The sequence below is a fragment of the Camelus dromedarius genome, chromosome 14 (genome assembly GCF_036321535.1).
Source record: "Camelus dromedarius isolate mCamDro1 chromosome 14, mCamDro1.pat, whole genome shotgun sequence".
Lineage (NCBI taxonomy): Eukaryota > Metazoa > Chordata > Mammalia > Artiodactyla > Camelidae > Camelus > Camelus dromedarius.
The window spans coordinates 14,134,795-14,148,794 of NC_087449.1; the positions used below are offsets into that span (position 1 = coordinate 14,134,795).

The following is a 14,000-nucleotide window of genomic DNA, read 5'->3' on the forward strand; positions in this document are numbered from 1 at the left end:
TGAGATACGGCCACTGTCTGGGAGTTGCTACCTCACAGCCAGGCCCAGAGATATAATCTCTTCTTTACTCAATAAATATATGGCTTCATACTTAGGAAAAAGACAAAATCTCTTACAAATGATGAATCCAATATATTCACCCCAAAGAAGTCATCTTTATTATATGTTAATTTCGTTGCCCACTTTTCTATAACAATCTAATAGTTGGAAGTTATTTTGCTTTACAATTACACAAACGGAATGTTCAGATTTCATTAACAATTAAATTGATCAGTTTTAAACTTTGGGAACATACATTTGCATATAATTGCTCTCCATATACTCATGTAAAATCCAAAGCCTATATTCCCAAGTATAGAAAACCTATTCGTGTCAGCTTTAGTTACATGTGTACATTTATTTGAATGTGTGGAGTGTGTGTTTTTATTGCCAAGAAAGTCAGCTCTGTTTCTTAATTGTCGCTATAACCACGATTCAGGAAATTCTATTGCAACATCGATATGGTATGCACATCTTTAATTAGGCTAGTGCGGTCTGCCTGTCACAGCAACTGATCCTAAGTATTCTTTTTAGTCTCCTTGAGGCTTTAAAATGTTCTCACTTTTTAAAGAGACATATTTTGGCCTCATTAAATTGTTAAGCAAATCAATATACAGCCCTACAACTCGATTGCTATGTTCTAGAAAAGCTGTGCATCTTCACTTAGCACATCTTTAGGTACCATCCGAAAGGGCACTCTTCCCCAAATACCTGAAATCCCCTGCAGCTTTGCTAGGTTAGGGCTCTCCTGTCAGGTCTGAGGGGGTCATCTGTCATCCCCACTGACCACCTGGAGGGTCTGGCTGTGGCATCCTACTGCCCCCCAGAGCACGATTCTCTTATCTAGTAGTTAATGCAAATAAGTTGCAGGTTGCCTGCTCTGAGAAATGTCTTTACACCAGGTCACCAACAAAAGAGACAACACAATGACTGATTCCATGGTCTGGAAACTACAAACAGAATCGAGCCTAAAGTTCATTTCCGTCTCTTTCCTCAAAACCTGACATGATCTCAACAGGGAGACACAGTGATTACCTGGAACCAGTACCTTAGTCTTTGACAACTTCTTTCTGCCACAATTAATTTAAAATGAATTGGTAAAATTTACATTAAGGAGAAAGCAGAGTTCTCAGGATATTGCCAACCATAGATATATTTTTTTGGAAACACATATGGGTGTTATATGATTTTTACTACATCCAAGATCAAATGATAATAAGCAGCTGCTATTAAGTTACAGATGGGGCTCCCCAAGTTCAGTCTTGTTGAAGTGGAGGGTTGCATTATTAACCATTCGTGACATGAGAGGGCAAGTCTGAGCCGCTAGTGGGTCAGAAATTAAAGTGGGGGTGGGATGCAGCGGAAGTACAGGGCCTACTGCAAAATCTAAATCTTTCCTGGTCCCAGCTTCACTGTGGCAGTGCGTCCTGGTGGTTGTCAGCTCAAACATAAGCACTGATGAGGAATTCTGGGTTCTGTGGTCGGCGGGGACTTTCAGAATTTCAGCACTCACCGAGTTGTTGGCACTCATTTTGCTTCCCTGCTTCTCAAGATTTTCCCTCCCTCAAAGGGAAGAACCTTAGCCTATACTGATTAAGAAAGGGAAGGGCGACAGGGCAAAGGATGGGAGCCAATCACCAACTGCGTTACATTTAGATTGTGATTATTATGGTGAGATAGGTTTTTAATTCTTTAACTTCTCCAGACTAGTCCTCAGTTTTTACTACATATTCTTTTTTATAGGTCTAGACTATGAAAAAAAATCTTTCAACAGTTTGAACTATAAGCAAGTCCACCTGTTAATCTTTCCTGTGTTCTTTCTACTTTTACTTCTTGTACTTCCTGTGGGAACAGATCATTCAAAACCTAGGTGAACTGATAAAATAAAGTCATAGACTTACTACTATACGTGAGGCCTTCACAACAGACTGTCACAGATTCATGAGAGTGTTTATATGTCCACTTGTGCCAAGCCAAAGGGACCAGAACTCATCACATTTTTAAAGATAACAAGAGAATCAAATTTTGCTCCCAAGCAACTCAGCTCTCCAGTGTCCATGAAATCTTCAGCCTAATTCTGCCAATCCCACCCCAACCTTTGTTTAGACAGTACTGAAGAGACATTCTTTCCTGCAAAAATTTCTGCTCAGAAAACCTTTGTCTAGTGACAGCAATGTCTGGACCAGCTGAAGCATTGGGCAATAAAACCATCATTAAAAAGATCATGTCTGCAGATGCTCTAAGTCTGAAAATCATTGCTGGCATGTCTACATGTTTAAAAAAAAAATTCTTGTAAGCCTGGTGGTTTCTAGAAAGCATGTGCTTTCTTCTGAGAAACTTCTGAGAAAACCTCAAGGACCAAGATCTTAAAATAAATAGATTATCTTGGTGACTACTTGACTCAGCTCAGCTACAGCTATTGACCTTTCTCCGGATTAGAATAGAGTAAACAGGGACGCAGAAGTATGCGGTCATTTTTGAAGACAGGTTTGGGGGCCACTATTATAGTTATTTGCCCCAAAACATCAAATCCACCACTTACCATTTTAGCTATATTACCTCGGCTCTTCAATTTTTTTTTTCTTCCTGAGTCTTATTTAATGCAACTGTCTCTGGGAAGGATTGCACCTGAAGCCATTATTCGGTGACGACCAATACACAGAGCATTTGGGAGTAACGGACAGACACAGGGGCGGGAAGGGTAGAATTCTGAGAAGGAAAGATGAAATCAGACAGGAGGGAGGTAGAGAGCCACCAAATTTTGTTTTCCTCCCAATTTAGCCTAGAAGTATCTGAGTTTGAAGGGAAATCTGTCATTCTTTTGGGGTATTATATGCTGTTTTTCAACTTCCATGCAAAATTTTCTGCTTTGTGCCTGTACTGCTGTGCAACATGGGGCCTCCCTTTCTATCATGACTAGAGGAATAAGCTACATGTATATCTGCTGGTTTTTGGACAAAATGTAATTGCCTATTTCAAATATTTCTAGTTTATTTTAGATAGGTTAATACCCCATTGTTTGTTTTCAGTTATTTCTTGCTGTTAAACTAGGCGAAATGCTTTGTGTAATTCCCAGTCAATAAGTATCTTACTTGGGCTCAGAATGTACTTTTAATTTTTTATTGTGAAATAGACATGCCAGAAAGTGCACACAACATGATGGTATATTTAATAAATATTCAGAATGTGAACAGCCATGTAACTTCCAGCTGGATCAAGAGACGGGATGTTGCCGATATCCCAGAAAAACTCACACTAATCACAAACCACACATTTTTCTCAGAGGCAACTGCTCTTCTCACTTACGTGATAATTTCCTTGCTTTTTTTTTTTCCCTTTTTAGTTCTACCTCCTATACATGTCCTTAAACAACATCATTTAGTTTTGCTTCTTCCTGTGATCTAAAAATTGAATCACTGTGTATTCTTTTATTTTTGCATCTTTTGCTCAAAATTATGTTTAAAATTCATACATGTTGTCACATACGGCTTCATTTCCATTGATTCCAGCATGATTGTAACCATTCTCCCACTGATAGACATGTGGGTTGCTTCCCGGTTCTAGCTGTTAGGAATGATGCTGCCGTACATGTTGTCCACATCTCCTACTGTTTGTGCTCACTCAACGAGTGCCGCTAGTGAATACACAGATGGCTGGAGATGCTGGGATGTGGGGTGTGCAGATCTCTAACTTTACCCAATACTGGGAAGCTATTTACTTCAAAGTGGTTGCTCCCCTACCAGTACATGAGAGTTCCTGTTGGTCCACGTCGTCACCCACACCTGGTATGGTCAGATTCTTGATGTTTTGCCAATCTGGTATTTACTGTGTAGTGAAACCTCCATGTGCTTTTGTTCCCCTCCCATTGTGGTTTTATTTTGCAAAACTCTGATTTTTAATGAGATTGGGAATACCTGCCTATATTTACTGCCCTGAGTCCAGATTCTTTAAAATTTAAATACTATAATCTGGTGCTCTGGACGTTGGTATTTTGGTGGTGTTCGTACTAAGCATTTCACGTTATAACTGATAAGCACAGGGGAAGCAAAAGAAATTCATTCATTCAACATCATTTAGGAACTGGACATCTCATGCACTTTGCCCTAATTAATCTTCAAAATAACTTTGCTAACTGCTACTGTTTTTGTAAGTGTGAGAACTGGACTCAAATCATGCCTGTGTAGTCTAAAACTACAGTAGTCTGTAGTCTAAAAACTCTTTCCTCTGATCATATTTCTGCCCACGAAATTACCTCCACAAGATCAAAATCATGATCCTGTAGTAAAGTCATTGTATTAAAAACTATACCAAAAGAATTTCAAAGGTAGCCTGGTTAATATGACTAATTAAATAACTGCAGCCCTGGGTCAGTTTTCCCCTTAACACTCCAAAATCCAATCCATTAATATTTAAGCAAATGAAAAGCTCTTTGATATTGGTGGGATTTCCCTCAAGAGAATAACCTGTGAGACACTTGTCACATGTTTCATTTTCTGCCCATGACAGACACTTGTGAAATGATTAACATGATCCAGTAGAGTTACAGAATATTAAATGACAGCCAGAAATAAAAATAACAAAAGACAAGAGTGAGACAAACTATTCTCTAAGAGATACATTGTGATATAGATAATCAAGTGATTAAGACACTCAACAAATTCAAGCAATGGACACTTTTTAAAAAATTAACTTAAAACCAATTAAAGGCTAAACATCAAGCAAGGCCCCTAAGAATTTATATGTTATTAATGGTGCCTTTTTCTTTTTCACTATAAATGTCTAATAAAAAGCCTATAAATCCTGCAGGTACAGAAACAATTTTCAAAGAATCAAACCACTCAGAAGCACTGACTCAGGTATGATATTGCCTACAAAAGGGGATAGACCAAGCCAGTTTTCAACATCCCTCCCTGGTGCTAAGAATAGCTCTTAGGACAGGAGCGGCATTCGGTGGGCAACTCTCCTCTCTAGTATCTTTACAAAATGACCTTTCAGTGGGATCTGATCCAAAAGTCTTCCCAGTGATGTAGACACACCAATGATTTGTGCTTTTGTCACCAACAAATTTCAACAGGCTTAGACGTTGCATCTATGAATATTAACCTCACATTCATCCCACTCTATAGAAACAAATAGTGAAAACAATTTTATTAATCACTTCCCTACACTTCATACATCTTGTGAGGTTCTTTTTTTTTTTTTTCAGCCTCACACCATGATGCAAATCCTTGCTTGCAAAAGTGCTAGCACAGTGTGCACTCTCTAGCTGTCAGTATACTCCATCCTCCTCTATACCACCAATTGGCTACAAAGATCTAGAGGTTCAGTGATTATAGGATTTAAATGATTTTAACCCCTTTAAATTTGAAAACTCTTTAAATCCCATTATCTCTGCAGCCACTGAGAATTTTTAAATCAGCTTGGCCTTTTCTAGCTCCAGGTCTAAGGATTACAGAGTTTTAAAGAGTATAAATGCTTCTCTGCAATTCTACAAAGAGCTGTCCCCAACCAGTTGACCTCCAGGAAATAAAGCCAGTCAGTTCTCCTGCTGGGAACTGCTGATCAGAGTTTCTAAATGGAAAGATGTGTATGTTATGCCACAAACCACCAGGAAAACAGGTAATTGCTTCCTCAACTCCACATGAAGCCAGTGAATCAGAAGATTTGACGTATGAGGGGCAGCAGATTTTAGACAGTAAATGTCTAAGTAAAGTACATTTGTCAGTAAATGTCTAAGAATGAGAAAACAGAAATTGTCAGGGCCCCAAGGAAGCTCACCGGGGCAGAGTACGTTCAGTGACTGGAAGCCACCTGGCTCCTAAAGAAAAGCTGTTACCATGGTTACCCTCAAACCTTAGGTCTGAGGTCTTACCTCTTGTGTCCTCACGTTTATGTAGCCATAGTGAGTTCGAAGGGGCCGCCGGTATGTATAGGAGAATGGTATCCATTTTGTACCAGGTTGTCCAAAGCAGTTTAGCAGCAATGGGAAATTCACTTCGTTTACAAGGCGCACAACCAGCAGGAAGAGGAACGCTGCTATGAAGCTCACCGCGATCACAGACTTTCTCTACAAGACATTCAAAAAAAGAAGAATGATTTCAACCAAAAGCAGTCTCAGAGAGGTTCCTTTAGTCGTCTTCCTTTTTCTTTCAAAGGGCTCAAAGGATTTCGTCATTTAGGATATTTCACTGGGAGACAGAAAATAATCATTTGGTGACCAGGTTGCCTTCATGTGTGGAACCTGAGAGCAAGCAAAGCAGATTTCTTGGATTATCTTTTCATCCTATCCCTATGCTTTCTTACCTTCTTATTTTCCTTGATGACTCCTATTCAGTTTTCAAAACCCAAATTAGACATCTCCAACTATAGGAAGCCTTTCCTACCTGCTCAGTTCCCTCTCCACTACCTTCCCATCAGCCCCAACCTATCTACCCTAATAAGAGGTAAGAAGTCCCATCACTCTCACACCTCAACAGCACTTCTATTGTTGTATGTTTTTCATGGTATATGTAATTCCTTCTGTGACTTTTCCTCCATGAAATTCTGTGTTCCTGGGGAATTGGGATGTACCGTGCCATGTCGCTCTGTGTATCCCAGGCCCTTAGCACAGTCTCTTACATGCTGCAGGCACCCAACAAACGCTCAAGTGAATGAATGAATGGATTTTTCACATTCTTACAGACGCAATCTCATTATCAATCATTATTCTGTTTCTATACCTTACACCCTTTACAGGCAGGAAACTTTCTGCTATAGGATATGCAAAAGTAAGGTTCAAAAAGGAGTAGGAAAAAAAAAATCCATGCCAAGCAGCATAAGAACATCCCCTAAATGTGTTGCCATCAAAGCAGAGCAGAAGCAACTGCATCTGACTGGGGTAGGGAAAGGAGAGATGTATTTGAGATTGAGCTTGATAAAATGCTTGTGTTTTAATCAATAGAGATGTGTGAGCAAAGCTTTCTAGGTAGAGGGAACAGAGTACGGAGGCAAAACAACATGCATTTATTCATAGCCACATTATTTTAGTGGAGCACAGAGAAGAAGAAAAAGCTGAAAATACAAATGATAACTTTATGGACTGTCTCAGATACCAAGCTGAGTCTCTACTGAGTTTGTTAGATGATGGAAAATCAGAGGAGACTTTTCATTGTTTGTTTGATTTTTGAAATGCTACAATATTGTAAGTTATAATCAAACACCAGTGTTTAAGGCGCTCTGGAGCAGACAGAAAGGTAGGCAGCAACTAGTTAGGAGAATGTTCCAACTGGCAAGGACAGAGGAAATGAGGGCAGAAACTAGGGCCATGGCACAGGAAGCAGAAACGTGAGAAAAGACAAGAGAAACTCAGCTTAGATGGAAGACAGAGAATTTGGCTACTGATTGGATATAAGTGGTGGATAGAAAATTTAGAAATGCCTGAGGTTTTGAGTCCAGGCAACTGCAATGATACTGGTCATATCAGGAGAAACCAGGGCGATCAGGGCAGGAATTGATTTAAAAGAGTAAGAAAACAAAGCCCTTGACTTTCTAAGTCTAAGTTTTCAGGGACTGATGGGTCTTCAGGGTGAAGCCATCAAGGGGTCAGGCAGGAAGTCTAGACTAAGAAAAAAGAGCAGAGCTGAGGGCAGATGTCCGGAACAACTCTGCCTTGTCTCCAGGGTGAAGATACAATGAAATATTCCTTCCTGAAGTTGCGCTTGGCCCTGATTCTTCTTCAAACTTAAGGGAAGCCAAATAACTTTCTAGGAATAACAATGTCTGTTGTCGCCGTTGTGTTTTTAGCCCGCCACTTCCTGGTGGAATCAGCTGCTTTTTGCTCCTTATAGAATGTCTCAGAGGAGAAAAGAAACCCAAAGCTGGCCCCTGTATCCTCCCTGGGACCACAGTCATCACCTCTGTAAGGGCAGCAAAACGAAGCGATGACGTCAGAGACACCCAAAGGAAGTCTTCACTCTTGCTCAGTTCCTGTAATTTATAAAAGCCCCATCCATGCCCCTGTCTAGCCAGCCTAATTTTCCAGTCATCTAGAAGTCCCTTGAGTTCTGCTTCCACAAAACCCCTTATCTCACCACTAACTACCACAACCTTACCTCATTTAACCTTCTAATCATGAAAAACTTTTAATTTGCTTCTCTGTGGAATCATTATGTCCACAACATTGCAATGTGTCAAGGTAACACCTTAAACGAGGTGATGGATCTTACAAGTTTAAAGGAACATACAGCAGAACAGATGGCTAAATAAAAGCAAAGGGACAAGTCACCCATTAAGTAAGCAGGTAAGAACTTTTTTACCACCACTTGGTAGCTTGTTGCAAAACAGCAGCTTGCTCTGAAGGAGATCCAGATGGGATTTGTGCCTTTGGCTATTCCAGAGCCCAGCATGGCTCTTGGCTTCTCTTGGCTACTGCATTGCATGGCATGGCTGGGGGCTTGGGGACAAAAGCGTGGAGGGCCTTTCTGAATTCACTGATCTCGCGTAGCAACACATACAGAACGCATCCAGGTGAGGAAAATAAATTGGCCATTTCGAGAAAAACTTCAAAATGGAATGAAACCTCAGTTGTCAAAGCCTGCTCCCTAGTAATCCTTGTCCACCTCCCATGTTCTATCAGAGGGAACCAAATAAGAGGCACGGAGAGGATGAGGGGAGCCAAGGGGGAGTGGGAGCCAGACACAGACTCCTCTGTGCAGACCTGGGAGCACAGTGCAACACGAGCTCCTTTCACAGCTCCGGCTCCAGCCCCACTTCTGTTGTGTTGTCTCAACCTGATTCTTGGACTTTCTTCATGATTTTGTATTCTTGTTTAACATGAAAGCATTCTCATCATGCTGCTAAAAAAAAACAAAACAAAACAAAAAAACACCTGAAATTTCACTAGCAAAGGACTAATGTCAAGCGCATTCTGTGTTCCAGGCACAGGTTCTACGGGACTCAACACGAAGTGCATTCTTCCAGTAGTTACTTCTGTCAGATCGGGACCTTGAGCTTCAACAACTACAACAAAACCCATGCATGAGTCTACTCGAAGTCTACACACACTAGAACGCAGTAAAAATGTGTATGTGTGTTTGTGGGAGTTGGGGCAGTAGCGAAATACCAATATCCATGATGTACATGAATATATTCATTCCTTCAAGTCACAATTGCTCATTGAGCCCATACTCTGTATAGACTTGGCAAGGTGCTGAAAAACAGAAGTAAAACCATAAAAGACAGACAGACTATGCTCCTGAAGAGTCACAATTTAGTGCACCTGGCAAGTAAACAGAAAATTATACCACACGTCAAACGAGGTGATAGAGGTAATCACAGGGCGCTGTGGCAGCCCAGAGGAAGTGGGGGAGTACTGTGCATGCAACAGTCATTCAAAGAATGCTTGTCTGAGGAGGTGATGTTCAAACGAAGTCCTGAAGAATGAGGAGTTAGACTAGCGGAGATGGAAGGGCATTCCAGGCAGAGGGAACAGCATAGACAAAGGCATAGACATTTTTGAAAGGCCTTAATTTGGTCAGAAACATGCAAGTCATTTGGAAGAAGAATACACAGACTGTATGTGGTAGGAGATATGCTGGAAAGTCAATAAGGTTCAAATCATAACAAAAAATAATAAGCCACATGCATTACATCAGATGCAATCATCTGTCCCATCTACCTTACGTAAGGATAATGGAAGGATAAATGCATACAAGTGCTGTTTTATAACTAAAACATGCTTCACCTTCCAATCAGGTGAAAATGTATCAGTCACTTCATTTTGTTCTAATTTGCCATTTAACACACACCTTGTTTCCAGTTGTTTGACTTGAGTTTATCCCATCAGTTGCTTATTCTTTCAACTGTCCTGAGTCCATCAACAATCAGCAAATTAGACTCTACCTGTTTACACACGTGTTCTATGTCTAACAATTTTGTTTAAGTTAGTGATCACTGCTGCCTTTACTGAAGTAATCAGAGTATCCCCAAGATTCAACAACCAGCAATGAGGTAAGAGAAAGCAACAGTAGGTACTTGTCAAGGTTATGATGCATAAAATTTGGTTTGACAAACTTTTCACACTGCAGAAAACAAACATAAATTTAAGTCATTCCCCTAATATCAGAAGCATGAATATTAAATGATACAATGGCTGGGAAAAGCAAAGCACATTTCTGGGCACGTGGTGAGCACTCGATGGAAGCACTGAATGGAAGATGTCACTTTTATGATATAACTACTCATTGTGAGAGCCTTGGTGGACATTAAGCCAGAGGTGAGCATTGGCCAGCCCGCGTAAACCAAGATGAGAACTTAGAGATAGCTTTTCCTTAAATATTCCAAGCAGCTGCAAACACTTGAACTATTCAGCACAACTCATCCACACAAGCGATGAGAGAATGTCACTGTGCCCAAACAGATCTGACGAATTGCTTTAGGGAAAGCTTTTTCCTTCTTTTGGGCAAGTCTGAAGGGGCCTTTAACAGCTGAGACATTTAGAATTTAATCCCCTCTGTGCTGCAAAAATATGCATCAAAAATGTGGCATTCCAGTTGCTCGCTTTTTAGAGTAGGAATATCATTTATCAGACTTTATAGCAGAAATACCTATTTCAAAATAAAACCCACAGAGAATTCATGATTTAGGAAGAAAACAATTGCAGAGGTTTGGACCTAGCAATTTTGAAACCTATACTAACATTTTTATGTTTTTATTCTTTTTACCACAGCCTTTAACCACAGAATGATTCTCTACCTTTTAAGGTAGTCAGTTGCTAGATTTTTGGCTTCTTTTTCATAAATGATAAATAATAATATAAAGGTATATTTTCTACTTAAATAGTATTATTTAATAACTGAATCAGTTGCTTTCAGGGTAGAATAGTGCACTGTTATCCATATGCTATCATTTACTCAATAATAAATATGAAAGCACAGTGTCAACTGTATTATTTATATCAAAGCTCAGTAACTTCACACACTGATGAGACCCTACCCATTGCTTATCTGTGACCTTATCAGATACACTTTCTTCTCCCACGTAACAAGTTGTGTCTTCAATGTATTTCTACCTTGTGCCTTTAGTCAAGCTCCAAATCTGTTTCTCCCTTAATACAATAAAGCTTCTTCCCATTTGCACAAGGATGAATTAGCGAAGCTCAGAGTATATAAATAAAACCTTCATTTGTTTTATTTTATTTATTGAATCAACAAACTGAATCCTGCCTGTTAAACTACGGTGAATTCCAGGGAAAATCTCACTCATTTGTTGAGGGGATAAGAAAAGGAGGGTTAAGAAAAGGTGGACAATCCTAGATTTGGTGGCGTCCACACAGGAGCTCATCCAGGGCAGCCTTAGGCAGCATAGCTGGTAAAAGCAGCATTGAGGTCATCAAGAAGAAAGTGGTGAATGTCAAATAAGGTCAACACAGGCGAATGAGCAGCATTTCAGAATCCAGGAGGCTGACGAAGAAAATGTGATAAGGTAAAAGCAGGCTTTGAAGAGAGCAGAGGGAGTGAAGCTAGAGCAGCAGGCAGGGATCTGATCGTGGGAAGCCTCGTATATCATGTCAAGGAGTCTGGACTTTCATCGTAGAATCCAAAGAAGGGGTCTAAGTGTGGGATAGAGAAGGTCAGACTTGATGGTGGAATGCTCACTCTGAAGGTGGTGAAGTCAGTGGATGGAGAGGTGGGAAAGACCTTTCAAGAAAGACAATGACAAAAGCCAACAATGGACCATGACTTCAGATATCACTACTGGACATTAAATTCTCAATAAGAAAACTGTAATTGTTACTTTAAGAGACTGGCTTTTCTTCTCCTAGTAGGGACACTGGGAATAAAGTCTAGATATAGCAGATATGTGCAAATAATCATCATAGACTTAAAAGAAGATAGTATTAATGTGTTATTAGTTGGAGAAATTCGTCTTTAATTCCTATTTTCCAGATAAAGAAATGGAGATATAGAGATGCTGAGTCACTTGCCAAGGTCACAGAGTGAGAAAGTAGCAAAGACAGGTATGGGACTCAGATGTTCTGACCCCAGAGCCTGTGTTTTAGTGTATGAATTAACTAGGCAGTTCACTGTTACTCATATCAACTGGAGCACTCTTATAGGATTGGTTCAGGAATTTTTTAAATTGGTGCTAGCTGTTAGTAGATTTTGTAATACATTCTGTCAATAAACAAAATACCTAGTTCATATGGAAAATTAAGAGACTGATCTGAAGCATGGTAATTATATTTATTTCAACATCAGTAATTTGTGTCCAAATTTAATTCTGGCTCTACTCCCAGTATTAAAAAGAACAACTACAGTGCTATTAGCTAGCAGTATGGGAAAATAAAGCAATTATTTTTGCACTTCTGCTAGAGGATATTAGGTACCCTTCATCATCAATAGTATGGCATCTTAAGGCAGGCAGTTTATAGGAACCAACATATCAGAATGGCTCTGTCTTCCTTTCTCAGCTCCACAATTCCATAATCTTTTTATTCAGTGAAGTGCAGCCAAACACCAAAGTGTTGATGGCTTCTTTAAATACATACATACATACATATATAAGTAAATAAAATTTAAACATTAAAATTAATTTTAAAGTAGCAGAATATCTTCAATATGGTGATCTACTTTAAGAATTTGGAACCATGTCAACATGTCACCTTCAGACATGGGTATAGTCCAGTAAGAATTATAAATCCCACACACAAAACCCAAAGCAATAGAGTTCTCATGGGCACCATTGTCATAAATTATTCTGGGCAAAAAGCTAGTCCTAGAGAAAAATTATAGGTGGCCAAAATTTTTTCAGGGATTTTTTTTTTTCCCCAAAAGAGACTTCCTATAGCTGCAAACAGCATAGAGAAGTTCAAGATAATGTGAAAATTAAGAGCATCAGATGGCATGATAAGAGGTCACACTGAACTTTCTAACACTTATCTTAAAACCATAATGAAAAATGTCTAAGTTTTCAATGTGCCTGCATATTTTTCTTATTTTATTTGAGGAGGGTACTTAGGTTTCCTGGCCTAATTTGATTTTCAGACTGCTACCATATCAAACGAAAACAGTCATGGCTTTATTCGCTGAGTCAGTTTCATTTGTGAAATTATATAAAATCAGTTGTATATCACTTTGCCTCTTCATCTCTATTGTATTGCTTCAGCATACGTCCTTTCACATAGCAGAAAGGAATCACAGTTCTTCAGAAGCACAAGATAAGGCTGAAGACTGATACTGAATATGTAGAAGCATGGGCCCAGCAGGCCAAGTCTCCTAGGGCGGCCGTGCAGCTAGGCACCGAGAAATCTAATCCAAAAGGCTGCTTCTCAGGATGAGATCGTCAGAGATTGGGGCAGAGGAGCCTGAAGTTATTTTTTTTTTTTCATTAAATCCTTGTACTTATGGGAAGAAATATGTTCCAGTCCACCTGTTGTCCTCCCCCTGGGCTCCTAGCATTCTGTTGCAGGAAGGGAGGTGCTAACTAACCAGGGACAATGAAGGTAACTAGGTAAACAGACCAGGTGTTTTTTTAATTCTCAGTCACCTTATAGTCTTCAGTGTCCTTTCCTGGTTTCTAGAAACATCTGCTTGGCATCTTTCACTGCTAGAGAGACGCGCTTGTCCTTGAGAACCCAGTTCTTACCTCGTGCTTAGGGCACAGCAGAGGAGCACAAGGATAAATTCTGGTGGTCCTAATGTCACTAGGGAGGGAGGCCTGCCCAAAGCATCATGATAATGATGAGAATGACAGCGATGAGGATGGCAATGACGACACCCACCGGGTGCTCTGATTCTTCTGTGAATCTACAGGACATTACAGTAGACAGCACTTACCTTTTAAGCACCTTCATACCTATCACCTCACATGACTCTCCACATAGCCAGTGAAGTAAGGAAAGGTTGGATGCTTGAAAGTCTCACCTGCCATTTCTCCTTCCCTGTCCTCCATGTTTCCAGCTGGACTTCTCACCATTATCTAGT

General features: G+C 39.9%; 1 protein-coding gene across 13 annotated transcripts in view; it reads right to left on the reverse strand.

The window, feature by feature from the left end:
• Nucleotides 1-14,000, reverse strand: part of ST6GALNAC3 (ST6 N-acetylgalactosaminide alpha-2,6-sialyltransferase 3) — a 548,516-nt gene that overhangs the window by 330,198 nt on the left and 204,318 nt on the right. For all 13 annotated transcript variants that reach the window (XM_031465411.2, XM_031465409.2, XM_064493440.1 and 10 more), the window contains one exon: nt 5,912-6,106. In XM_031465411.2, the coding sequence (XP_031321271.1) occupies nt 5,912-6,106 (195 nt within the window). The remainder of the gene's footprint in view (nt 1-5,911; nt 6,107-14,000) is intronic.